We start from the raw sequence: 26,880 nt of genomic DNA, 5'->3' as shown, positions 1-26,880 counted from the left end.
AGATAGACGCGAAATGAATTAGATGCTCGTTGCGATAACGAAGAAGGAACTTCCTCGGACACCTGTCGCCGAATTCGGAAACCGACTAGAACGAGGTACCGCGAATTAACCGTGTTCGTAAACGATCCGGCGGGAGGAGCAGCGGGGCTGACAAACTTGCTGACGGGTTTTAATTAGCGACAGGGGAGGAGATTAGACGAAGTCAGGCTTGCAGCCGGGCTGCCGTCACTAATGCACTTCGGAATGGGATCCCGGGCAGGGGGAGGGTGTATGGAAGAGTGAGACCTCCAGAAGTGACAATTTCAGGAACGATTAGCCGTCACGGTCTGAGTTATGCGCTTACTAAACGGGGAGCATCCCGTTCCCCCGGGAGCGCGCATTTCGTAAAAATAGAATTGGAAGGAGGCACTTCGCGCCGCGCCGCGCGCGCTTTTTCATCGCGGCGAAGAGAAAGGTGACCGGCGGAAAGTTAGGCCAGTGATTAGGAGCATCGAAAGGAAAGAGATCGTTTATTTTTGGTCGCGGAGGCGGGCAATTCGGGCAATAAAGTAAATTCTTCCTAATTGACGCTCAGTTTGTGCACGAAAATGAACGATTTCGGAAGAAGAGCCTTGCGGTTCGTTTTTATAGTTACCGATTGCTAAAAACTCGGCAAAAAGTCGTGAGGCTGGTACAATCGTACCGTCTCTTCCAAAAGTTAAGGAGAATTTACTGCAATCTTAACTTCGCTCGTAAAGATAAACGTTGCAATCCGCGCAAATATCTTGCAAGTTGCGCGTTCTTCGCAACCTTCGCATCGAAGACTGCGATACGAATTTCTTGTCCTGATAAATTTTGTTACAAAGATGAACATACTGTTTTTCGTGTTTCAGGACGAACATACAACGATTTGAACCAGTACCCAGTGTTCCCGTGGGTGTTGACTAATTATGAAACGAAAGAACTCGATCTCAGTTTGCCCAGCAATTACCGAGACTTGTCAAAGGTAAATAAGAAAAGTCGAACAAAATTATTGGGTTGGCAACTAAGTAATTACCGATTTCAGTTATAGATGTCTCTCACTCCCACTTTTATGATATCCGTAAACGTTATATTATAAAATTATTATTATTATTATTATGTTATTTTTTATTATCCGTGAATGTTGGCAACTGGACAAATTGAATGCAGCGGTCAAGGAAAACCGACCAGAATTGGTCGATCGTAAAGGTGTCATTTTCCAGCAGAACAATGCTAGGCCGCACACGTCTTTGTCCACTCGGCAAAAATTGATGGATATTGGTTGGGAATCGATGTTACACCCACCATATAGCCCTGATCTCGCGCCATCGGATTACCACTTATTTCGATTCCTGGACAACTCCCTTCGTGGTAAAACTTTTAACGATGATGACGCTGTAAAATCTCACTTAACTCAGTTTTCGGCCGAAAAGGATCAGACTTTCTACGAGCGTGGAATTTTCAAGTTGTCGGAGAGATGGCAAAAGGTCGTCGAACAAAATGGAAAATACATTACAGATTAAACTTCGTTCCAAGTAAAAAAAAATTTTTAATTTCATTGAACAAATCGGCAATTACTTAGTTGCCAACCCAATACATCGAATGTTTCGAACATGTGTACTAATAGGTTTCTTATGCTTTTTGACAGCCAATTGGGGCGTTGAATCCAAGTAGAAGAGCGTACTTCGAGGAACGTTTCCAGAGCTGGGAACACGATAGCATACCGCCTTTCCATTACGGCACGCATTACTCGACTGCTACTTTCGTTCTGAACTGGATGATCCGCGTGGTAAGAATCTACGAAGCTGACTATAGTAATGTCTCCCTAACCGACGCTCAGATTGTGCAGAAAAATGGACAATTTCGGAAGAAGAGATACGATTATTCGAGCCTTGCAAGCTCGCTTGAATAGTTGTTGACAATTCCTAGAGACTTGAATAATCGCATCTCCTGTTCCCAAATTGTCCATTTTTATGGACAATCTGAGCGTCAATTAGAGAGACATTGCTGTACTTCCAAAGTGAATTTGAACCATACTAAAAATTCTGTAATGGAAGGAAATATTTAACTGATCATAACATCGTGTAACTTTAAAGTGTGCAATATTTTTGTTAATTGGGGTTTTCAAGTATTCTCTCGTTTTCTATCGTTTTATAATAATTGTACTAACAAAAGGAAGAAGTAATATAATATGACGTATGATACACTGCGACGATCTTCGTGCTGCGATAAGAGTGGAACGTTTAAACGAGGCGGAGGAATTATTGAAAAGATCAAGAACTGTCTTAAGAACTGTTCGAAGCGAGACACAATCGGTTTAGGCAATTGAATAATCGCTTCAATTTATCGCTAGAGTATTCCGTATAATTTATTAATCGACCATCATCTCGTAGTTCAATAATCTTTGTCGACACTCGAGCAGACGCGAAATTAAAACCGTAGAGACTACAGTAAACTCTCCCCAATTGTCCCTGAGCTTGTATACAAAAATGAACAATTTCAGAAGGGGAGATGCGATTGTTATTCGAGCCTTGCGGTTCGTTTTTATAGTTACGAATTGTCAACAACTATAAAAAAAAGCGAGCTACAAGACTCGAATAATCTCCTCTTCCCAAATTGTCCATTTTTCTGCACAATCTGAGCGTCAGTTAGAGAGACATTGCTCTTTTCGTCCTTCTCGTCCCATTTGAACTGTCCGCCGCATCCGGAAGCCTTGAGCAACCTCGGTATTATGATAAATTGTCTACGCACGAGGGTAGAAGAATTCACGGGCCGGTCGAACAACAGCTCGTAAAAGCAAAAGGCCAGGCATTTACGGCAACGACCGGGCGATCACGAAGACACGGTGCGCGAAGAGGCCCATGAATGGCTCCTCTGTCGCAGGGCGTCGCGCTTAGAGTCTCCTCTGACAGGCTGACGAATGTTAACAGAGGACCTCCGAAGATCGACGCGCGTTTCGCGCGTAGCCGTGGGCGGCCCCGTGATTTATGGTCGCGTATAAAATTTTCGACAAGTTCTCGGCCGTGCGCGGTCGTTCGCGGAACAGCGGAAAGTTCGAAGCTCGCGGGCGCGCGATTTTCTCGCGGCGGAGAGCGCCGTCGTGGAATCGTTAATGGTATTTATAAAATAGTCCGAAAGAGACAACGAGCTGCACAGTTATAAAGCAATAAATTGTTTATGGTGCAGTATATCGTCGGGCGAACAGCGGGGTGTCGCACGGCCAAAGGAATAATAAAATCCTTATTGATGATTTGCATGCAAATGCGCGTTCACCCGTTCGAAGCGGACATGCGCACGCCATTCGCGTGAAATTGAAACCGCGGCGAGCTCGGTCCCGATTTCGCGAATCTGGAAATCCCGGCCGAAAGAGGCGACCGAGGATCGTATCCGAATTCTTTGGATTTATCTCGTGCGATTATAATTCTTCGACTCGACTTCAAGGCTTGCGTCGCCGTCGTCGTAAAGACGTTGCGGTTTAAAGTCGACTCGGCGAGCCGAATTTCTCTCTCGCCGAACCCGTTTCCGTGCGCGCTGGTATACATGGTGAGGTCATTTGAAACAACTTTTTCCTTTGCAAAAATTTTCTGCGAGGCACCGTTCACGAGTTATTCACAAAAAACGCTGACCAATGAGAGATCGCCGACGCCCCGCCCTCGCGACCACTGCCGCTGCGTTAGCTGGCCGGCGCGACGCGGCATTGGCCGCGAGAGCGAGGCGTCGGCGATCTCTCATTGGTCAGCGTTTTTCGTTAATAACTCGTAAACGGAGCGGCGGATTGCATTTTCGCTAAGGAAAAAGTTACTTGAAATTATCTCATGAATCCTCCATTTCCGGATTGCGAGACATTTCTAGGACACCCTGTAGATACGTCGCGGGAATTCGCGTTCAAAATCGGGGACATTAATTCGAAGGGCCGCGTCGTTTCGGGGAAACACGCGATAAAGTAGCCGGCGAAAGAGGAGCGTTGCTCTTGCGAAAATTAACGCAGTCGTTAGTGTAATGAGAACGGGGGGGGAGGCGGGGCGGCGGGAGACGGCGCGTATTTTTGCGCGGAATCGTTCGAAACGGGCCGCGCGTGAACGCGACCCACAGGAAACGCGGCAGAAAACAAATGCACATATTTAACGGGAAGGCGGGCTTCGTTGACTCGAGGGCGTTCCGACGCCCCCAAATTAGCGTGCAGACACTACCGAATGCGTCGTTGAAATTTATGGCACGAACTGGACTGGTCTCTCAAATAGACGGTCCAAGAACCGACGATTGTCGGGCTGTTCCTCAGGGTATAACGATGCTCCGGCCGGGAACGACTATCGGGGCCCGGCATATTGAGTCTTGTTTACAAAATATCAACTTCGGAGAACACGTAATGCTGATTTTATTTACGCGGGAATACGGTGTACGATTTCTGGAGATATAAAGCTTAACTCCTCGGAGTCCGATTTATTTTTCGTTAATTTGCCTTATATCCGAAGTCAAAAGTTTTACGCACATGTAAATATTTGTTTAAGTCCCAAGCAGCGCGATCGCGCTGTTCAGATCTTGCGTCACGATCAAACTTTAGTTACGCACGTACATCGCGTAGCTGCTTTTTTTCCTTTTTTTTTCTTTTTGTTTTGTTTGTCAATCTTGACGAGCGCTGTCGCACCGCTTGGTTCTCTTCGCAATCAATTAAGACAAGCGCTATCACGCTGTTCGGCGCATTTTTCGACCGTGTTCTCTGAATAATCCCTGGGACTCGAACGGTTAATTACAAGAAATGTTGATTTTATTAGTGTAGGTTCTCCCTTTCGGACGCTAAGGGCTGGGACATGTGTGTCCCATTGGTTACATGTGAACAAATATACGTGTGGTTTGGATTCTAAGACTGGTATATTCGTCTATTGTGGGAAAACAGGGTTCGTTTCTTCCAATAGGCGTACGAAATATTAGGTCTACCGAAAAGTTCTGTCCGATAGTGTCGCTTCAAGTTTCAATCCATATGCACATGTTGATTTGAGACATATACGACTATCTCTCTTTATCATTGCATTTACATGCATGTACTCTCCTAAATAAACTGAAACAAAGATGTCTCGTGTCGTTATTAATTTATTTTATTCATATTATATTCATTCTATGCGATGAAAGATGAAATGAGAGAAAGCATAACGATTAACGCTCGCGACGAACGAACATTTCAGGAACCGATGACCACGATGTTCTTGGCCCTCCAAGGCGGCAAGTTCGACCACCCGAATCGACTGTTCTCCTCAATCGCTTTGTCTTGGAAGAACTGCCAACGGGACACTTCCGACGTGAAGGTTCGTTCCATCCGAAGCATCGAAATGCTGCGAGCTTATTAGTTACACCTCCGCGAGCAAAGGATGCGCGCGTCGCTATTGTTACTGTTCGCGAATAAATTCTCGGGACGTCGCGGCGGCGTCCCACGGCGATACAGATACGTATAAATTAACCGGCTTGTTAACAGGAGCTGATTCCGGAGTTCTTCTTCCTGCCAGAAATGCTGGTGAACAGCAATCGGTATCGGTTGGGTAGGCAGGAAGACGGAAGCTCGGTCGGCGATGTTGAGCTGCCTCCGTGGGCCTCCTCGCCGGAGGAATTCATAAGGATTAATCGAATGGTGCGTTGTTAATTAATTTAACGTTGCTTCTACAGAATTGCTACTTCGTATTGCATCGTATAGCTTCGTGTGAAATTCAGGAATTTACAGTAGTCCACGAAAGTGTAATAACTGTTTTAAAACTCAACTAAATGACTTGAATTTCTCTTTTAGATGACAGGGAGGTCAAGGTTAAATTAGAAAAGCCCTAAAATGGCTTTGTTTTATTTCGTTATTATTTGGGATGACGAAAAATAAAGAAAATAAAAAACTCTCGTTGTTTAACATTTTTATCCGAGTCTATGTATAACAAAAATTTTAAAAATGCCTTTCGTAGACTTAACTCTCGTTAATTTATTAATTATATTTATTATAATTATATATATTAACTATATATATATAATTAATTATTATATATTATATATATTATTATAATTATATTTATTAAAATTATATATTAAAATATATTATTATTTTATATAATTATATTATATTAACTCTTGTTAACTTATATGCGCGCTGAAAATGTGCTCGAAATCCCAGAGTCGATCCCGTTGAAAGATCTAAAAAAACTGCAGATTTCTTTCAGATTTTGGTCAAAATCGTGATAAAACTGCGACTTTTGCAGTCATCTTTAATTGGTTATAACCGATAACAGCGTTAATTGATTTCGATAAAATTTTCAGCATTAAGCACAAGTTAAAAGACACGAGTTTCTTTTTTTTTTGTCACTCCAAGTAATAGCAAAATTTAATAAAAGTATTTTGATCATCGTCTAGTAAACTAATCCCACTGTCATCTAAAAAAGATTCAAGTCGCTTAGTTCAGTTTTAAAAAAGTTATTGCGTTTTAAACGGTGCACGACCACTTTTGTGGGCCACTGTATACATTTTTCACAAAAATGGCTTCTATTTTAATCTGTACGCTAACTGTAAATCTTTGTATCTGCAGGCGCTCGAATCGGAGTTCGTGTCTTGTCAATTGCACCATTGGATCGACTTGATATTCGGTTACAAGCAGAAGGGTGAGTTTTAACCAAGGACACCGTTTTTAATCATCGTTCGAATCTCTCAATGTTCCACTAAAGAATAGCATCACCGCAGCGGGTTTTCATTTCTTTTTATTTATTTTTTTGGACAATTACAAATTTCTTTATATTTGCGAATGAAAGATATACACTTCTTTAATGTTGTAGAAATTGTTGGGTATCGATGTAAACAATAACCCCCTTGCATCATTGAAACGAAACATCATTTTTATTTCTCGCGCGTCCTCGTTTATTTTCATTCCTAGATTTCGATAACGGAGGAAACATTTTGTTTCGAGGTAGAAGGAACAAATAACATTCGTATTCAGTAGATTACGTATAAAATCTTCGTCACGAGTGCGTTATTCTGGCTCCGTGTGCAACGGGTTCACTGATAACGATGCTTAGCCAAGCTAGCCGTTCATTAGAGAAACGTTGTAAGCACATTTTTCCCTAATTCGCGCTCAGATTGCGCACAAAAGTGGACAATTTGGGAAGAGGGGATGCGATTATTCGAGACTTGCGGCTCGTTTTTGCAGTCACCGATTTTCAACAAACATAAAAAACGTGCCGCAAGGCTCCAATAATCGCATCTCCCCTTCCCAAATTGTCCATTTTTGTGCGCAATCTGAGCGCGAATTAGGGAAAAATTACCGCATCCCTCAAGAATCCGAAGTCGAAGTCCAGCTCGATCCATTCGATCGTGAAGCGCTGCTGCGATATTTACATAAATTGAGACACGATAACATCCGGACAATGGCGCGAGCGCGGTAGGAGAGGGAGGGGGAAGCTGTGCCGGTTGTTGGGACACGCGGAGTCGGGTCAAATTAGGCTTGCACCGATGGTAATTGCCGGTGGCGCCTCTATATCCGGCGCTTCCCCGAAGATGCTCGCGCCGAAGAAAGAGGGTGGCGTCGCTCGCCGCGCGTATGGAAGGAATTAGTTTTTCGTTAGCTTCCTCCCGGTCTTGTCCCGACCAATTAGGCACGTGTGCGGGCCGCGACAATGCGCGCCACCCCTAATACGTAGCACGTTTACGGACGGTCGCACGAAAGTACGGCCTGCAGGAAATGCCGGGCCGCGAGCAATCGACAGAGGGCCGAGAAATCGGCCGGGCAAACGTGGCGTAGACAAATGCTGCCCGTCAGCGGCTATTTATTTTCTGATCGTTCAACCGAACCTTCCAGCGTGCCCGACCGTTCAAAGAGATATAACGAGCCGGTAGCGTCGTTACAATTTTTTTCAGAACCACGGGACAAACGTTTATAGCCTTCTATTACGGACTCGCGGATAAAACGATTTTACGTATTTATAGACTCGCGAGGAAACTGGAAGATTTGACGCGACTAGATTCATACTAATTTTCGCTTCTCAGTTTTTCTTTTAGATACTTTTCAATTTATTTGATGTTTATGTTTATGCTAGGATATTCATGGTTTATATTATTGTATATATATATATATATATATATATATATATATATGAATTAATTATGATTTAATATATTATATATATATTTGAATTAATCATGATTTAATATATTATATATTCATATATATATATATATATGAATTAATTATGATTTATATTATTATATATATTTGAATTAATTATGATTTATATTAATATATATATGAGTTAATTATGATTTATATTATTATACATATGAATTAATTATGATTTATATTATTATATATATGAATTAATTAAGATTTATATCATTATATATTGTATATATTATTACACATATGTATATATTTATCTTATTCATTATTTATACGTTTCTATGTAATTTACAAGTTCCAGTAAAATTGTAGGAATTCCCTAAATTCTGTGCGACCCTATTCGAGCGTCTGCAGCAACCGTGTAATTCTGTCGGGTTCATTGCAGGGCCGGAAGCAGTGCGCGCAACGAACGTGTTCTACTACCTAACGTACGAAGGCAGCGTGGATCTGGACACGATAACGGACCCCATGATGCGCGAGGCCATAGAAAATCAAATCCGAAACTTCGGCCAGATACCGTCGCAGCTGCTGATAGAGCCGCACCCACCGCGGAGCTCGGCGATGCATTTGGTAAACGATATTTACTATTCACTGTTCCATTTGTCCACGAGCGTTAATACCGCTCACGATCTGACACATCGTAGAAAAACCTTTGTTGTAAGAAAAGTGTGCACCGTAATGTAGGTATTAGTATTATAACATGAATATAGTATTGTAGGTGTACTCCCGAGGAGCTCTTAATTAAGAGACCGTCCTGTTACAAGGTAGAGTCCCAACGATTCGATTACTCTTAAGCAAGAAGCTAGCCTAGAGATTCGATCGCTAGAAATAGAAGAGTTAGCGCGTAGCCTCGTAGTTCTCCGCCGCTAACCCCTGGGCGGAAACCTCCAGTACCTCTGGTCCCGTTTTGTTCGAAAGCGAAGCTTCGAATTGGCGAAGATTTCTGCGAAACGGGACCACGGAACTCCTCTTCCGTACGTAGAATTCGATTGGTTAGACACCCCGAGTTTCAGTAGCGTTAGATGAATAGAGACGGGTGTCCATGTGTGAGTAAAACTCACGACAGTCGCTCTACAAAGTGTCCCTAAATTATTGTACAAGCGAGAAACGAGGGATTCCTGAGGTCATTTGAAGCAACTTTTTCCTTAGCGAAAATGCAATCCGTGGCTTCGTTTAGGAGTTATGAACGAAAACAGAGATGCGTACGGCTGATGCCCCGCCCTCGCGACCGCTGACGCCGCGTCAGACGGCCGGCGCGACGCGGCATTGGCCGCAAGGGCGCAGCGCCGGCCGCACTCGCACTCCGATTGGACAGCGTTTTTCGTTAATAACTCGTAAACGAAGCGTCGGATCGCATTTTCGCTAGGGAGAAAGTTGCTTCAAACGACCTCAGGAACCCATTACTTCCCGCTCGCACAATAATTTTGGGACACTCTGTAATAAGTTTCGTATACGCGGGACTCGCCAGTTCTGTTACCCTTCCCCGCGTCTTGCCTAGCTTTATGCGAAGTCTCGTGGCTAGAGTCGTACTATCGTCATTGCCAGATAGCTACTCTCACAGTGCGAAACCAATTCCTTTTGTGAGAGCAGTTATCTGACAGTGGTTCTAGTATGACTCGAGCCTCGAGATTTCGCATACATTGACAAGACGCGCGGAAGGACAAAGGACCTGCCGAGTCCCGTATATACAAGACTATAGAGCAACTGTCGAAAGTTTAACATTCAGATGAACACCCGCCGGAACTCACCACCAGCTCGGTCATCCTCACGTCACTAAATGATATACCTACATATACGTGCAATGCACGCTTTTCTTTCTGTTCAAACGTACCGAACGTGAAGAGTACTGCAAACTTTGACAAGACGTTGCCCACCGTGTTGCAGTCGCCGATGATGTTCTCGAGCATCCCCGACGACGTCTGCATGACAATCAAGTTCCCGTCGAACTCGCCGATCTGTCACATCTCCGCGAACACGTACCCGCAGCTGCCGTTGCCGTCCGTCGTCACTGTCACCACCGGACAGCAATTCGCTGTCAACCGATGGAACACCAACTACGCCGGTAAGCAACGACGACTTTCACCGGGTCGCGTTTAATGAACAACCGTCCGCGACCGCGGATCGAATGTGTTCACTTCCGATAGATGTATCTGTTTTGCTACTAACGTCGACCGGCGAGTTATGAACAATGATTATTAAATCGTTGCGAAACAAATTACAGCGTCCGTACAGTCGCCGAGTTACGCGGACGCCCCGCAGGCTCAGGCTGCCAACCAACCGCTCTCCATGGATCCTGTTCTCTGTAAGTCAACGAAATAGTACTCGAACTGTCTTTTATCAAATGTTCTGGGTTGCATTGGTTTGTCCAAGCATGCGAGAGAAACCACTGAATAAGAAACCACTGAATTCTGTATTTTTATTCTCCGGTCAATTTAGTTCTTGACACAGGAAAATGGTAGTAGTAAATAAAATATAATTATATTATTATATTATTATATAATTTACTACTACTTGGTAGTAGTAGTAGTAAATGTTTAGTTCTGACAGACTGTTCCATAATTATGTTAACACGCGGTAATCGGTGATTTGAAGAAACTTTCTCCTTTACAAAAATTTTCTCCGCGGCTTTGTTTACGAGTTATTAGAGAAAAACACCGACCAATGAGAGGCGAGCTCGGTTGGCGCACGACTGCCGCGCCGCGGCCGAGTCAACGAGCGGTCGATACTCGGTTCCGCTGATTGGCTCGGCCGCCTAGCGTCAGCCGAGCTCGCCTCTCATTGGTCACTGTCTTTTGTTATTAACTCGTAAACGAAGCCGCGGATTGCAATTTCGTTGAGGAGAAAGTTGCTTCAAATGACCTCAGGGATCACTCATTTTCAGCTGTTAACATAATTACAGGACACTCTATATAGTATAACGATGAACAAAGTACGCAGTTTTTAAACACATTCGACGTCCGTTCTTATAGCACAAGCAGCGAACAGCTCGAATCCGACGCTACGCAGACACTTGGGCGACAATTTCAGTCAGAAGTTGAAGATTCGAAGCAACTGCTTCGTCACTACTGTGGACAGTCGATTCTTGGTCGCCTGTGGTTTCTGGGACAACAGTTTTCGAGTGTTCTCCACCGAGACTGGTAATCTTATCTGAATCCTTCTCGCGATTTTATAGCAACCATGACTGGTTTCATGATTTAGGTCCCTGAAACAACCGTGACTTAGGTCCTCCTGGTATATATGTATAATACAAGAAATTAATAGCTAGAGAGTTGGCTATTAGGAAATTGAAATATGGCCACCATTCGAGAGTTTTAATCGAAGAAAAAGCAAAATGACAGGGTGACTACCATTTCTTTGCAGCGAAAATCGTGCAGATTGTGTTCGGCCACTACGGAGTCGTCACATGTCTGTCCCGAAGCGAGTGCAACATCACTTCCGACTGTTACATTGCATCTGGTAGTGCTGATTGCACCGTTCTCTTGTGGCACTGGAACGCTAGAACGCAGACGATCGTTGGGGAAGGCGAAGCACCGGCACCCAGAGCGACCCTAACGGGACACGAGCAGCCTGTCACGGCTGTCGTTATATCGGCCGAGTTGGGCTTGGTTGTCTCCGGCTCTTACTGTATGTAGCAACACCGTCTTCCTAAACGTTTAACACTTCATCTCGAGCTAGAGGACTATCTACAGGTTGTCGCATAATTATGTTAACACTTGGAATCAGGTAATTCCTGAGATCATTTGAAGCAACTTTTTCCTTTACAAAACTTTTCTCCGAGGCATCGTTCACGAGTTATTAACGAAAAACGGTGACGAATGAGAGGCGAGACCAGCTGGCGCGAGGCGGCCGAGCTCCCAGTTCCGCTGATTGGCTCGGCCGCCCAGCGCTAGGCGAGCTCGCCCCTCATTGGCCAGTGTTTTTCCTTAATAACTCGTGAACGACGCCTCGGAGAAGATTTTCGCTAAGGAAAAAGTTACTTCAAAGCACCTCAGGAATCGCCCATTTCAATTGTTAACATAATTACGGGACATCCTGTATGGTCAAACTGGAGATCAGCAACTGAATTCTCGATTACAGGTGGACCAGTTCTCGTGCACACGACTTTCGGCGATCTTCTGAGATCGCTGGAGGCACCGAATGGGTTCTCGTCGCCAGAGAACATCGCGATGTCGAGGGAAGGTGTGATCGTGGTGAACTACGAGCGCGGCCACATCGCCGCGTTCACCATAAACGGAAAACGCCTCCGTCACGAGTCTCACAACGACAATCTTCAGGTAACATATGGTTTGAAATAATTATAGTTTCAAATCATTTTTCGCGAAACACTGAAAAATCGAGATTCAGATCTCTCGATGACGCATACGTATATCACGATCTATGTTTCCAGTGTCTTCTGCTCAGCAGAGACGGCGAGTACTTAATGACAGGTGGCGACAAGCGGATCGTCGAAGTGTGGAGGACTTTCAACCTTGCCCTTCTGTACGCATTCCCAGCTTGCGAGAGCAGCGTGCGTTCTCTGGCGCTCTCCCACGACCAAAAGTGAGTAGAAAAGCGTGCAGTTCGATGGCTCTTATTGAAAAGAGGCTGAACGCATCGGTAAGACGCATCGAGCGTCGAGAGTCTCGTGGCTGGTCCGTTCCTCGACTCCAACTCGAAAGCCTCTGTTCCAGGTTTCTCTTAGCCGGGCTGGCGAACGGGTCGATCGTGATCTTCCACATCGACTTCAACCGATGGCACCACGAGTTCCAGCAACGTTACTGAGATTGCTTCGCGTACGTCTAGCAGAATCGTACACGCACGAGCGCAGCCCATCCGTTATCCGACCTTCTCGAGCAGCAACAGCAGCGGATCATCCCGAAGCCGTGGATGCGTCGCAACGGTGACCGTCTTCGCGCGATCTGAGGAGCCGGCCACTTTCGAAAACCATCGCCGGCGTCTACGACACAGACATTACGATTCTAGAAGCAACACGAAATCGCATCGCGCAATCACACGCCGGTAACAAAAGAGGAAGAGGAGGAGGAGGAAGAGGAAAAGGAGGAGGAATAAACAGAAAAATAGTACGATCGAGACTGTGAACAAGGTTCGTCGGGTATCGCGGCCGAACCGTACTCCGGTTCGAGGTGTTCACTACAGATAGGAGCAACGAGCAACGACGCTTTCGTAAACCGTTTATTACAATCATGTAGTAGAGAGGGCGCAGAACGTAGCCGCGGAGCCAGCAGGTAAAACTAACAATATTCAGCGTTTAGCAATAAAAGCTCGCTTTCGCGACTCTTTCACAATTCAAGCAGTGCTTCCGTGAAGCGGCGCGAATCGACGGCGACGCGCGAGCGAACAGTAGAATCGATCTCTCGAACCGCGGTGCCGACCGGCCTCCTCGAGTCGGCAGGGAGACGGTTCGCGTACCGGCCGCTGAATTTTTCGATCGGCGGGACAGGGCCGCGGGACTCGGCTCGAGCGGGTCGAGCCTCGGAACCGGTTCGAGAGGACTCGGAGAGAAAGCCGGACGCGTCTCTCAACGCTAGTCAATTACGAAGACTCGGATCAATCTCTACGCTTGCGATATGTTCGAAGGCCGATTCTCTTAGTCACTTCTGCGTCGGAGTGTGCGGCGCGCTGATCCGACGACGGATAGATCACGACGGGCGAGGCCCGGCGATCTCCCGTGGGCCGCGGAACGGGGCCCGGCCGTTCTCAGGCGACCCGTCGATCATCGTCAATCCGCCTGGAGCCGCGCGGGTACGGCCCTCGACACCTCTAGCGCTGTAGCAAACGTCCCGTTGTAAATACAAGAGGAAAGTGGCAGGAAGGGAACGAGACAAAAAAAGAGAAAAGAAAGAAAACGATAATCTCTGCGACGTATAAATATACATATATAAATATATTATATATATATACGCATATAATTCCGATTATAATAGGGTGGCGAGCGAATGAGCGAAAGTTTGGGGGAGGGAGAAGCGTGTAACCATTTCGAGGATGAAATGTTTCCAATTGTATTAACCGCGCCGATGTCGTAATTGCCGCTCGTGATAAAAAAGGAAAAAGAGAAACACTTTTTGGCTAAGCACTTAGTGAATTCAGTTTAACGATACGTGGACACCTCTAGAGAAACACGGACCTGGCGCGCGCGCGCGCGCCCGTGCACGCGCGCAAAGGTGTATACGCGCGTGCACGCAGGCGGAGCGACCTGTGTGTTACCAGGCCTGCACAAGATGCACTTCCGCGAACAGATTACGATTTACAAAGGGGCGTCCAACGCTTTTCCGCAGCGCCCCGATCTCTCTCGAGAAACCGCAGATCCCAACAATCACCGGTACAACCACCGCCAAAAACACCACCGAAACCATCCTTGCAAACACTTTTCCTATATATTCCCCGACGTTCACGTCCTTCGAAAGAGATCCTAATTTTTATCAAAGCCGTCCAGCTTAACTTTTCGCGAGGATATTTCTTGGTATTTTCGCACGCGAGGTATAATTAATCAGCAAAGACAAACGTTATATAGGCTTAAAAAAAAAAATGAAGAAAAGGAAAAAAAGAAACGAGAAATCACATCCCGAGTTCTCGCATTCCCCCAGCGATCCGAGATCGTACGGGGATCGACGTTGTTCGTGCGTGACCGTGCCGCCCGTATTCATTGTTCGAGTGGAACATTCGGACCGGTTCGGGCGTTAGTTTCGAGGAAACTTGCCGAGAGAACATTGCAGAGAGATTCACGAGTTGCGAGTAAACGCGGCGTCTCGGGCTCTCGTGGTCTGAATCGTTCGGATCGATCGTGATCGAGACTTCTAGATAACGGTGTACTTAATAAAGCGATCCGAAGATGTTATAGATCTTTCGTTTGTAGAATCGTTTTCGATCGGACCCAAGCTGTTTGGCTGCTTACGTTCTGAAGAAAGTACTTAAAGCGTTTACCGATAATTATTCCAATTGTAATTCTGGCTCGGTACTTAATTTATATTCTGTCGCACACGCATGATATCCTGTGAAAATCATTTCTGTGATATTTCTTTTATTTCTTTGTATTCTGAAATGTGTTACCTACTTTTGTCACCTCAAAGAAGGTTGCTATTAGGAATTTACAGGAAAAAGATTCAATCTGTCGCTTAACAGTTTTCCTGTACTCGGTCGAATCTTATAAATAATAGTCGCAAAAGAGATCATTGCCGCTGCTGTACACGTTATCACACTTTGAACGATGCATCTTCAATTTTCCTCCACTTTTCTGGAACGCATCTTCCAAGATAAATACCAGAGAAGATTCTCGAGCAGCCAATAAACTCCAATTTGTGATCGTGGTTAATATATGAAAATTATTTCTATGATATTTCTTTGTATTCTGAAATGTGTCACCTATTTCCATCGCCTCGAAGAGGGTTGTTATCAGTAACTTTCAGAAAAGAGATTCAAGATGCGTTCTCTCATCAATCTGTCACTTAAGTTTTCCTGTATTCGATCAAATCTTATAAATACAGCCACTGCTGTACACATTATCAAACTATGAACGATGCATCTTCAATTTTCCTCCACTTTTCTGGAACACATCTTTCAAGATAAGTATTAGAGAAGATTCTCGAGCAGCCAACAAACTCCAGTTCGTGATCGTACTTAATACATGAAAATCATTTCTGTGATATTTCTTTGTATTCTGAAATGTGTCATCTATTTCCATCGCCTCGAAGAAAGTTGTTATCAGTAACTTTCAGAAAGGAGATTCAAGACGTGTTCTCATCAATCTGTCACTTAACAATTATCCCGACGAATCTTACAAATAATAGTCGCGAAAGAGATCATTGCCACTGCTGTACTTACACTTATCAAACTTTGAACGATGCATCTTCAATCTGCCCCCACTCTTCCGGACCGCATCTTTCAAGATAAGTACAAAAGAAGATTCTCGAGCAGCCAATAAACTCCAGTTCGCGTTACCATCATGGCAAAACGTGTCAAAAGGTCTCGATCAGGTTCGATCGCCGAAAGCGTAGCGAAACTCGGAAAGTACGGGGAGAGGGATAGAGAATAAGTTCGTTCGCGTATGATCCAAGCGACTCTCGTCTACTATAGATTATATCGCCTACGCCGTAGAACGAATGCTAGTCACTCTCTTCGCGTTTTGAAAAAACGACGGAACAACGGCGTTCGCGAGCAAATGATTCGCTGTCGAGTTCACTTACCAAATAGAGATGGTAGCGAATACATAGTGTTCTTCTGTCCACGATACACGAGAGCCGATTGTTTTCACGCATGCACATTCTCACACGTACGCATCCACGCGCACACAGTTACACACACACACACACACACACATACACATGTACACAGCAGCAAAGCAAAACAGACACGCGCTTAGTCGTCGCAAATCTCGATGTGTTTCCTTTCGTGTCGGTGATGTTTCACGCGAGTCGAAACTGTCTTCGAAACGAGACAAAAGGGAACGAAATCGGTGAACGAAGGGAGGCGAGGGCGTGAAACGGGGACAGTGTGAGAGGGACGCGCGTACATGATTGATAAAACGAGTGTTTATGGTGGCCCGAGGGTGGCCGCCGCGACGCCCATCGCTTGCGATTCGCGTGGGTCTATGCTCCGTGTACAGTCGCGTTTCCAAAATATTCGATCTGGCCGCATCGCTTCACCGAGTATCTTACGTTCTCAACGATGGCAACAGCCTTCCCTTAAGTATCTCAACTATTTTTAACAAGGCCGAACGAAAGCCTGTCAGTAATACACGTTGCTGCTTCAACGGATTACCAATACGGGGTGCAATATTCTCGCATTTCGCGCGGCGTACGTTGATCATCGCGCCTTCCGTTCGCTCGAAGAAACGTAAATCAGGGTACGGGTCGGAGTGCTGTAAAATCAAAACATGGAACGCGTGTGGAAGAGGCTTCGATCGATCGGAGAAGAAGATGGAATTCGGTCGGCTCGGGTCAGTTGTTTTCGCAATCGTGGAAGGGAATCGAGGGCAGGGGTCGCGAACGTCTCAGGATGTATTCTCTAGTCAGGACTCACCGGTCGAGGATGGTCGCGGGCCACTGTCGGGCCCACCCCCTACTTTCTTAGATGTCGATACACTTAAACCATATACAGTAACTGGAACTACGTGGTAGGATATAACGGATAAGTCGCATGGTGCCGTGGATTCTAGCGATCGATATCACGTTCCCGAGCTTGCGGAGAATCGCGATAATGTAACTTGTAATTGTTAAACTAGGTATCGCTGGATCTTAATTGTGTACCCGTCTCGCCTCCGATCGGTCCGGCGGATCGATCGATCGTTATCGTACAATTTATACACGCGTGGGACGGTGTCACGTGTGCCGGCGAAAATCGGAATGGGGGAAGAGGAAGGTGTCGGAGGAGAGAGAGAGAGAGAGAGAGAGAGAGAGAGAGAGAGAGAGAAATAGAGGCACACGCGACGGTGTATTAATCGCTAGCTCGTTGTGGGCGTGCTTATGCATGATTGTTCTGTATTGTTCCGTTCCGCGGAGTGATGAGGGCGGGGCTTGCGAAGTAGCGCGAAACGCGAGTGGCTGAGAACGGGGTGAATGAGCAAATGAATCGTGCCTGGGTGCTTCGGAGAACGTTAATTTCCCGCGGGGACGAGTCGCTCTCGTCGCAACTGTTTACTTGTTGTACTTAATGTACAGTCGCGTAGTATCGACACCTTATTTTCGCTACGATGGAAAAGGGAGAAAGAGAGAGAGAGAGAGACAAATAGAGAACGAGAGAGAGAGCAAAAAATAGAGAAGGAGAGAGAGAGAGAGAGAAATAAAGAGCGAGAGAGAGAGAAAAAAAATAGAGAGCGAGAGAGAGAGAGAGAAAAAAAATATAGAGGGAGAGAGAGAGAGAGGAAAAAATATAGAGGGAAAGAGAGAGAGAGAAAAAAAATAGAGAGAGAGAGAGAGAGATAATGGATCGAGGAAACCGGTCGAAAAGCGTCCCGCGCGAGATTCCACGCGCGCTTCTTGTTCGCGAAACGCAAACCGCTGGAGAACGAGACAACTTTTGAATTTTCCCGCGTTCCCCAGCGCCAATGAGACGCGCGCGTGGGAGGCCCGCGCGAGCCCGGAAGATTCGAACACCGGGATCGCTTTGGAAACGATAAAATTGCGAGACCGGTGAGGACGTAGAAAAGTACGCAAAAAGTACGAAAATGGACGGCGAAATGTAGAAGCGAAACAAAAAAAATTTTAAAAGAGAGAGAGAGAACGAACGAGCGAGTGAGAGCGGGAGAGAGAGAGAGAGAGAGAGAATGGAGTTTTTATATTTGTTTATAGGTGTGTGAGAACGCTGCACTTTTCGAGCAAGTTGTTAGTGAATTCCCTCCATATTGCTATTATACATAAAGGATGTTGTAAGAAGGAAAGGCGAGGACGACGACGACGACGATGATTAAGAAGATGAAGATGATGATGAAGACGAAGATGAAGAAGACGAAGAAGAAGAAGATGAAGAAGAGGAGGAAGAAGTGGATTTCTCGTCCGCGAAACTCGAAACCTCTCCGTATGACACACGTAATAAGAGTTTAAACGCTAAACTATTTTAAATAACGCTAAGTACAACGCTACAAGACAAAGGTTTCGCCTATAATGAATTAATTGAAAGCGCAACTATACTTTATTCTCATTAATTAATATCGATATTGATTATTACTATGATTATTATTCGAATCATTAGTGTTCTCATCACGCGTGTTTGTGGTTACAAGTCGACGTACTTAAATAATATTAAATAAAAGATAAAAAAAAGAAAGAGAGAGAGAGAGAGAGAGAGAAGAGGAGAAGAAGAGACGAATGCAAACGGAACCGCGAAGTGGACGCCGTTATTTGTATATTCGACGAACGATTCTAGGGTCTCTCGTCCTACGGTTTTCCGTGTCGTGCCAACCGTTTGTTCCCGTTTGTTCGACGTTGTTCGTTGCACACCGAGCCGTCTGCCGCGTTCCATGGTGAAACGACCGCGCAGAGGGCTGAAAAAGCGAAGAGCGTAGAATCGAGGGATGACTGGTTCGCCTGGGATACGGATAGCTGCCCGTAGAACGTACTTATTGTAGATTTAATCGGACGTCTCGATGGGGCGCAATCACGGGCAAATGAAAGAGGGGAGAGATAGAGAGAGAGAGAGAGAGAGAGAGAGAGAGAGAGAGCGCTCATCAATGCCGGAATAACACTTACTCGGACGCTTAGTCGTTAGATTCGTAAACTCGTTCAGTATTTAAAACAGCGACTCGGAGAAAGGGCGCCGGCTCGGGCGCTCTTTCTTCCGGTCGCCGAGTAATTTTTCCAATCGATCGATTAAAGAGAAAAAAAAGTCAATATAACACGCGAAAAACCGTAGAGAAAGCAAAGAGATTACACAAGCAGGATAAGAAACGGAGACAAAAAATATATATACACACGCACACACACGTACACGTACACACACACACACACACACATACACGCACGCACTCTCTCATGCAGGTGAAGGGAAGATAAACAGAGAAAACGCGTAGCGAAAGAAAATAGGGTGAAAAAAAGGAATAATTAAAATAAGTCGTAGTGCTGCGAAATCGTAAAGAAGAAGAAGAAGAAGAAAAAAAATGAAGAATTAACGAGAGATCATCGAGTTCATCTTGCGTCAAAAGTAGCGTTTTATAATCGTGAAGCCCGTTTCTTAAATGATAAGCGATACAATTTAACACTTATTGTACAGCATTTGTAATGCTACACAGGAGAACAGTCGGACAGGGACAAACAGACAGAGTACATATACAGAGAGAGAGAGACAATGCACACACGGAGGATATACACACGCGATAGATAGACACGCGAGCCATCCGCGCGCTCTGGATCAAGCTTAAGCCCATCCAGTTTTCGCGCACGATTTACCGATCATAATGCAGTTCCATTTATTCAAGACTGAACATCGTTCCGGCGGCATATTCCACTCTTCTAATTCGCCGAATTCGCGTCCGGTCGATCGTGATCGTCCAACCGAGGGCGTTTAGCGTCGGAAGTTCTTTCTCTTAATTAGAAGAGCCGGGGAGGGGGAAAAAAAACACAAAAATTTCGGCGACGCGCGCACATTTCAGCGCGCCGCGCATCACATTTTCTGTGCAGCAACATGCGACACGCGCTGCTCCGCGAGCCGTATCGATATGGCCTAATTCTTGTTCACGATTATAAGGCAAACACGTAGAGAAAACAATGTAGCAGAGACAGAGAGACAGAGAGAGAGAGAGAGGAGAGAGAGACAGAGAACGCGAACGGAAAAAAGAGAGGGATCGATGTTCGATCGACGAACAAATGACTGCAATCAATGGAAATAAAAAAAAAAACCCTTTCTTGAGGAAACCTCGATGCTTGTCCAGTTATGATTTTCCGATTGACGAAACGAATTGAAACGCGGTAAAGGTGAGAAAGCCAAAAAAAAGAAGAGAAACACAGAGAAAAGAAATGAAAAAATTCGTACAACACCCACGTCGATCAGTCTCATCGTCGACGACACGGACGACGCAGGTTTATTCCCGGCAATTTTAAAGAGAGTACTATTAAGTAGAGGTACTTAAGTCGTTGCTACATACCAATATAAGCTCTATTGCTTATTTTATACTTAGTATTATCGTAACGTTTCGATTAGAGGTAACATAATGGGAAAGTTGTATCTTAGCATAAGGTAGGACTAATCTGTAAAGATAAGTAGTCAAATAAATGAAAAGTACATTTGATGTTGCAGACGGTTTCAATTTTCATTGGCATCGGTAGGCACTATCTCCTCCTGCTTATCCTCGTCGACCATAACCGTTCAACTATAACGTCAAAATATGCTTCCAGTAGCTTTACCAAATTCGTCGAAATTCGTCTAATTTCTTCGGAAACATTCGCGTTGCAATCGATCTTCTATATTACTAAATAATAATAATAATAATAATATAATAACAATAACAATAATAATAATAATAATAATAATAATAATAATAATAATATAATGGTTTATATCGCAGACCTAATTTCAGAGCAAAGAACCATCATGGCGACATATCATGGCGACAATTATGTCAACAGATTTCTACGTCATGTCCGAGATTACTATACTTACAGTTATTCAGTCCTTTTTGGGTTGAATAAAGTTAATTATTCCAGAATAATTATATGCTTTCGTAATTCGATCTTCTATTTCATTTAGATGAAATCATCTTTTACGTTCTTTTTTCTTTTTCTACGTTCTTTCCATTCGAGTAAAATCGCGTTTATGCTACTTTTACAAGGTTAAAAACTCTACTTCTACTTTTACAAGTAGAAAAGGTGTCTGTTCGCGCTTTCTTCGTACTATTTAATGCAACGTGCCACCAATTTTCTCGCCTTCGTTAGTCGAACTAAGGTTCTGATCCGTGCTAAAACGTGGAACTAGGTTCTGATCTATGTCGAAGCAGCGTGGAACCAGCGTCCGAAAATCGCGTCAACACTCTCATTTCCTCTTCGCTGACAGACATTATCGACGAGGGGAATTCAATTTCCCCTAATAATGATTATTATATGCACAATGATGCATTTTTTTACGATAGAAATAAGTAAGTGAAACATAAAGTAGGAAAATTCTGGTGACACTGTTTCATCATCAACTCATTGAAATTAGAACTGAAGAAATTAGAATGAAATCAATCTTCCTGAAATTAGAATTACAGAAGAAAGAAATCGCTATTTAACTCTTAATAATCCGAAAATCGCGTCAACACTCTCATTTCCTCTTCGCTGACAGACATTATCGACGAGGAGAATTCAATTTCCCCTAATAATGATTATTATATGCACAATGATGCATTTTTTTACGATAGAAATAAGTAAGTGAAACATAAAGTAGGAAAATTCTGGTGACACTGTTTCATCATCAACTCATTGAAATTAGAACTGAAGAAATTAGAATGAAATCAATCTTCCTGAAATTAGAATTACAGAAGAAAGAAATCGCTATTTAACTCTTAATAATCCGAAAATCGCGTCAACACTCTCATTTCCTCTTCGCTGACAGACATTATCGACAAGAGGAATTCAATTTCCTCTAAGAATGATCAGCAGTAGCAATAAATTTAATCCATATATGCACAAGGATGCATTTACGATAGAAATAAGTAAATGAAACATAAAATAGGAAAATTCTGGTGACACTATATCATCATCAACTCATTAGAACTGAAGAAATTAGAATGAAATCAATCTTCCTGAAATTAAAATTACAGAAGAAAGACAATCACTATTTAACTGTTAATAATTGCGATCGCTATCGCACTGAAATGAAAGGCGAATAAAAATTTGCTCGATCGATTTCCGCAACGATTTAAATGAAATGCAACGATATCGCGATATTCCAAGGAGCCATGGGGAGGATCTCTGAAGAAGAAAGCATCGTGGACATGGTACCGATTTATTTATGTCATTCACAATCACGAAGAGGCTACTGCGTGCCCGGCTATACAGTACAGATACACATACTCGTTAGAAAATGCATACTATCACCGGCACCGGCTGGTAATCCGTTTGATCCGCCTGCGGCTTGGTTAAATACGATTACGAATATCACTTTCATGATCAGAGTAGATTTGAAACAAGACCTGGTGGCTGCCGGCTGTTACTGTTGTCCTATTTTGCTGGGAACGTGTTTCTCCCCGGCAATTCATCTCTGTGTACAGGGTGTTGCAGAGCAAGCGATCCGATTCAGCAGCAGGTTGTTCTATGTGCAAAAATAAGTTGAGGGCGGAAAGAGTAGAATTGTTTCGCCGAAGGTCTTCTCTTCGTAGCATTCGCGAACGTGGAAAGAAAGAACGATTCTATTGCGTTGAATTTCAGCAAATAAAATTGAATAGAAATATCAATCTGGCGCTTTTTTTATTTATAGCTTTATTCTAGCTCTTTTTCAGACGTAACCTTGACATAATCTTGAATTTCAGCAAATAAAATTGAATAGAAAAATCAATCTAGCTCTTTTTTTATTTATAGCTCTATTCTAGCTCTTTTTCAGACGTAGCCTTGACATAACCTTGAATTTCAGCAAATAAAATTGAATAGAAAGATCAATCTAGCTCTTTTTTTATTTATAGCTCTGTTCTAGCTCTTTTTCAGACGTAACCTTGACATAACCTTGAATTTCAGCAAATAAAATTGAATAGAAAAATCAATCTGGCTCTTTTTTTATTTATAGCTTTATTCTAGCTCTTTTTCAGACGTAACCTTGACATAACCTTGAATTTTAGCAAATAAAATTGAATAGAAAGATCAATCTGGCTCTTTTTTTATTTATAGCTCTGTTCTAGCTCTTTTTTCAGACGTAACCTTGACATAACCTTGGATTTCAGCAAATAAAATTGAATAGAAAAATCAATCCAGCTCTTTTTTTATTTACTCTCTTTTTATTTACCAGCTGATCTGATTTAATCGCGAAGGCGTGCGATAATGTATTTTATCTCTTCTAATCGTTATCGTTTTCACCGAGTTGAATCGAGTCAGTCAACGCAGCCATCTCGTTAAGAGAGAACATATTTTATACCTTCTTTAATTAAATAACAGTTCCAATTAAAAGTTCAAATGGTAAAACGTATCAAAGTTATTTCCACGAGTAAATATAATTCAATATATCGAAATCCTTGGAACACTATCGTCATCATAAATTCTACGATTAAACTAGGCTTTTACGAATCTGTATTCGCACAGAAATGCATCGTAAAGATTTATCCCAAACCGAGCAAAGAGTTGAAGCAAGATTCCTTCGAATACCTATTTTTTTTATTTTTACTATACAAGAGATACCTGCACGAATCGATATTTACAGAAAGCAGAAACAACAAACCACGCCGCGGTATTCGCGGAAAAGAGAAAACGTTGCGCGAAACAATCCGATCATATCCTTTTCCCTGACTTCTCATCTGGTAGAATCGTCTTCTGCGATCCGCGGACTCGCTGTCCCGCGACACCCTGTACAACGACAACTCAATGTGTTCTCACGCAAACGGTTCTGATATGTGTGCACGTACACAGACATTATTGTTCGTCGTTGAGATCGGCAACGACGGCTGCGTCAAAGGATGCCGCAGATCGTCGCTCGTTAGGATCGAAACGATACGCGTGGTCAACGCCATCCGCGTGTCGCCGCTGACGTACAAAAACAACGCGTGAACATCGACGCTACGCACATTAAGGGTTACATGGGAACGGATACAAAACCTGACAGGTCCAATGAAACGGTACATCGATAAGTGTGGGACAGAGTTTCACGAGTTTCCTAGGTACATCGAGTGTCTTCTTCTAGCATCGACTAAACGCCTCTCTCTTTCTTTCTCTCTCTCTCTCTTTCTCTTTCTTTCTTTCTCTCTCTGTCTTTCTCTTTCTTTCTTTTTTCTCTCTCCCTCTCTCTTTCTCTTTCTTTCTTTCTCTCTCGCGCTCTCTCTCTCGCGTTCTCTCTCGCGCTTTTCTCTCTCACTCTCTCTCTCGCGCTCTTCTCTCTCGCGCTCTCTCTCTCACTCTCTCTCTCTTGCGCGCTCTCTCTCTCTCGCGCTCTCTCACTCTCGCTCTCACTCTCTCTCTTGCGCTCTCTCTCTCTCGCGTTCTATCTTTCTCGCGCTCTTCTCTCTCGCGCTCTCTCTCACTCTCTCTCTCTTGCGCTCTCTCTCTCTCTCTCGCTATCTCTCACTCTCGCTCTCACTCTCTCTCTTGCGCTTTCTCTCTCTCGCGTTCTATCTTTCTCGCGCTCGTCTCTCTTGCGCTCTTTCTCTCTCTCTTGCGCTCTTTCTCTCTCTCTTGCGCTCTCTCTCTCGCGCTCCTCTCTCTCTCTCTCTCTCTCTCTCTCTCTCTCTTAGTATCCAAAATCGTCGAAATCATCGGCGTCCGATACTTCGTTCGCGCGATCTAGCATCGCTGCTCTAAATATACACAAGGCAACTCCTGCGAGTAGAAAAACGCTGCCATCATCGGGTCGAAGAACTTTCTATTGTTTATTATAGTATTTTATAGAGGTCGAAGCCTTTCGTTACGAGAAATCAGCAATTAGAGCGGCGATGGCGAACCTATGATCCGCGGGTCAGACACTGACTTGTGTACAGGCTTTCTAAATGACCCACGCGTTGTTTCTTATAAAAACTTATTTATTTATATCATAAAAGAGAGAACGGACAATTAGGAGAACCCGACAAAGTAGCTTTTAACCAGTTAACTGTGGCGATCTCTTTGCAAAGCGCCCACCGGTGTGTGTCGCGATATTCAAGCGACGACGATTACGAGTTAGCTCTCGGGAAGTTATGAATGCAACTGAAATTATTTATAATTTTCATTTGTTTTGTTTCATTTCGTCTCGACCTCTGAACATTTTGAACATATTGAAATTTACGAATATAATTTAGTTTTCGCCAGAATTACAATTTAAATATCAAATTGTAAGAAAATTTTACGAATGACGGATACAATCGTCATGACACAAAATTCTGCCACATCAAACACGCTTAACTGGTTAACCATCCTCCCCTCACCTTTTCCAAATTACGTCACTGACTCAGTGACCAGTACTAAAAAAGCTAGTACCACAAAGCTAGTACTAAAAAAAAAATAATGAACAAAATTCGAGCCACTTCTCAAAAAGGTTATGTAAAGGTTATGTCAAATGACGTCTTTTCCAAATGACGCCACTGACTCAGTGACCAGTACTAAAAAAGCTAGCACTACCAAGCTAGTACTAAAAAAAAAATAATGAACAAAATTCGAGCCACTTCTCAAAAAGGTTATGTAAAGGTTATGTCAAATGACGCCTTTTCCAAATGACGCCACTGACTCAGTGACCAGTATTAAAAAAGCTAGCACTACCAAGCTAGTACTAAAAAAAAGTAATGAACAAAATTCGACCCACTTCTCAAAAAGGTCATGTCAAGGTTATGTCAAATGACGCCTTTTCCAAATGACGCCACTGACTCAGTGACCAGTACTAAAAAAGCTAGCACTACCAAGCTAGTACTAAAAAAAAAATAATGAACAAAATTCGAGCCACTTCTCAAAAAGGTTATGTAAAGGTTATGTCAAATGACGCCTTTTCCAAATGACGCCACTGACTCAGTGACCAGTATTAAAAAAGCTAGCACTACCAAGCTAGTACTAAAAAGAAAATAATGAACAAAATTCGACCCGCTTCTCAAAAAGGTTCGCCATCGCTGAATTACAGGCTACCGAAACACGCGTTTATAGTTGCGGCTGAAACCTATCACAGATCCTCGCGGTATCAGCAGAGACGCGATTCAGCGATAAAGTAATCCGATCAGCGATTAACGTTCGCAACTGACGCGAAATCATGTTTACCGAATAAATCCAGCATCGACGAATAAATCGAAACGATTATAGAGCAAACGATCGAAAATAGATCCGGGGGAGGGAATTGTCGATCGACCGAACCGAACTTGGTCCTCGTTGTCCACAAATTCCTGAAAAAGAAAATAGTCGCCCTCCATAGTTGTCATACTTCGATCTTCGGCTGCGAGGCCGAGATAATGAATTTTGTTCTTCGACCCGACGTATGTATAGCTGATCGAAACGGCTACGATACAGTAAGTGAAACGATGCACCGGTTCGTCGCACGGAAGTTACTGGAGTAAGCTCAGTCTGTAGTAGAATGTTTCGCTTGTACGAAAAATACTGTTATATATTCTCTGTCTTGTTCCTCTGATGCGGTTCACATGGGCATCACTGGAGCAATAGATGAGAAGTGATTCCGCGAGATCACGGAGTTTACAA

The 26,880-nt window shown here is 43.8% G+C and overlaps 1 protein-coding gene across 19 annotated transcripts in view; it reads left to right on the top strand.

Moving 5' to 3' along the window:
* Window positions 1–20,846, top strand: part of rg (A kinase anchor protein rugose) — a 451,984-nt gene extending 431,138 nt beyond the window's left edge. For 11 of the 19 annotated variants that reach the window (XM_033467861.2, XM_033467852.2, XM_033467860.2 and 8 more), the window contains 13 exons: window positions 873–985; window positions 1,649–1,789; window positions 5,181–5,300; window positions 5,468–5,620; window positions 6,551–6,623; window positions 8,517–8,701; window positions 9,974–10,193; window positions 10,353–10,433; window positions 11,101–11,268; window positions 11,492–11,755; window positions 12,209–12,405; window positions 12,519–12,670; window positions 12,802–20,846. In XM_033467861.2, the coding sequence (XP_033323752.2) occupies window positions 873–985; window positions 1,649–1,789; window positions 5,181–5,300; window positions 5,468–5,620; window positions 6,551–6,623; window positions 8,517–8,701; window positions 9,974–10,193; window positions 10,353–10,433; window positions 11,101–11,268; window positions 11,492–11,755; window positions 12,209–12,405; window positions 12,519–12,670; window positions 12,802–12,892 (1,958 nt within the window). In that variant the 3' untranslated portion in view covers window positions 12,893–20,846. The remainder of the gene's footprint in view (window positions 1–872; window positions 986–1,648; window positions 1,790–5,180; window positions 5,301–5,467; window positions 5,621–6,550; window positions 6,624–8,516; window positions 8,702–9,973; window positions 10,194–10,352; window positions 10,434–11,100; window positions 11,269–11,491; window positions 11,756–12,208; window positions 12,406–12,518; window positions 12,671–12,801) is intronic. The other 8 variants (XM_076520762.1, XM_033467864.2, XM_076520760.1 and 5 more) reach the window with 2 other exon arrangements.
* The last annotated feature ends 6,034 nt before the right edge of the window (window positions 20,847–26,880 follow it).

The sequence above is a fragment of the Megalopta genalis genome, chromosome 4, assembly GCF_051020955.1.
Source record: "Megalopta genalis isolate 19385.01 chromosome 4, iyMegGena1_principal, whole genome shotgun sequence".
NCBI classification, from domain to species: domain Eukaryota; kingdom Metazoa; phylum Arthropoda; class Insecta; order Hymenoptera; family Halictidae; genus Megalopta; species Megalopta genalis.
The sequence above is the reverse complement of the archived record's forward strand: the minus strand, read 5'-3'. Positions and strand labels throughout refer to the sequence as shown.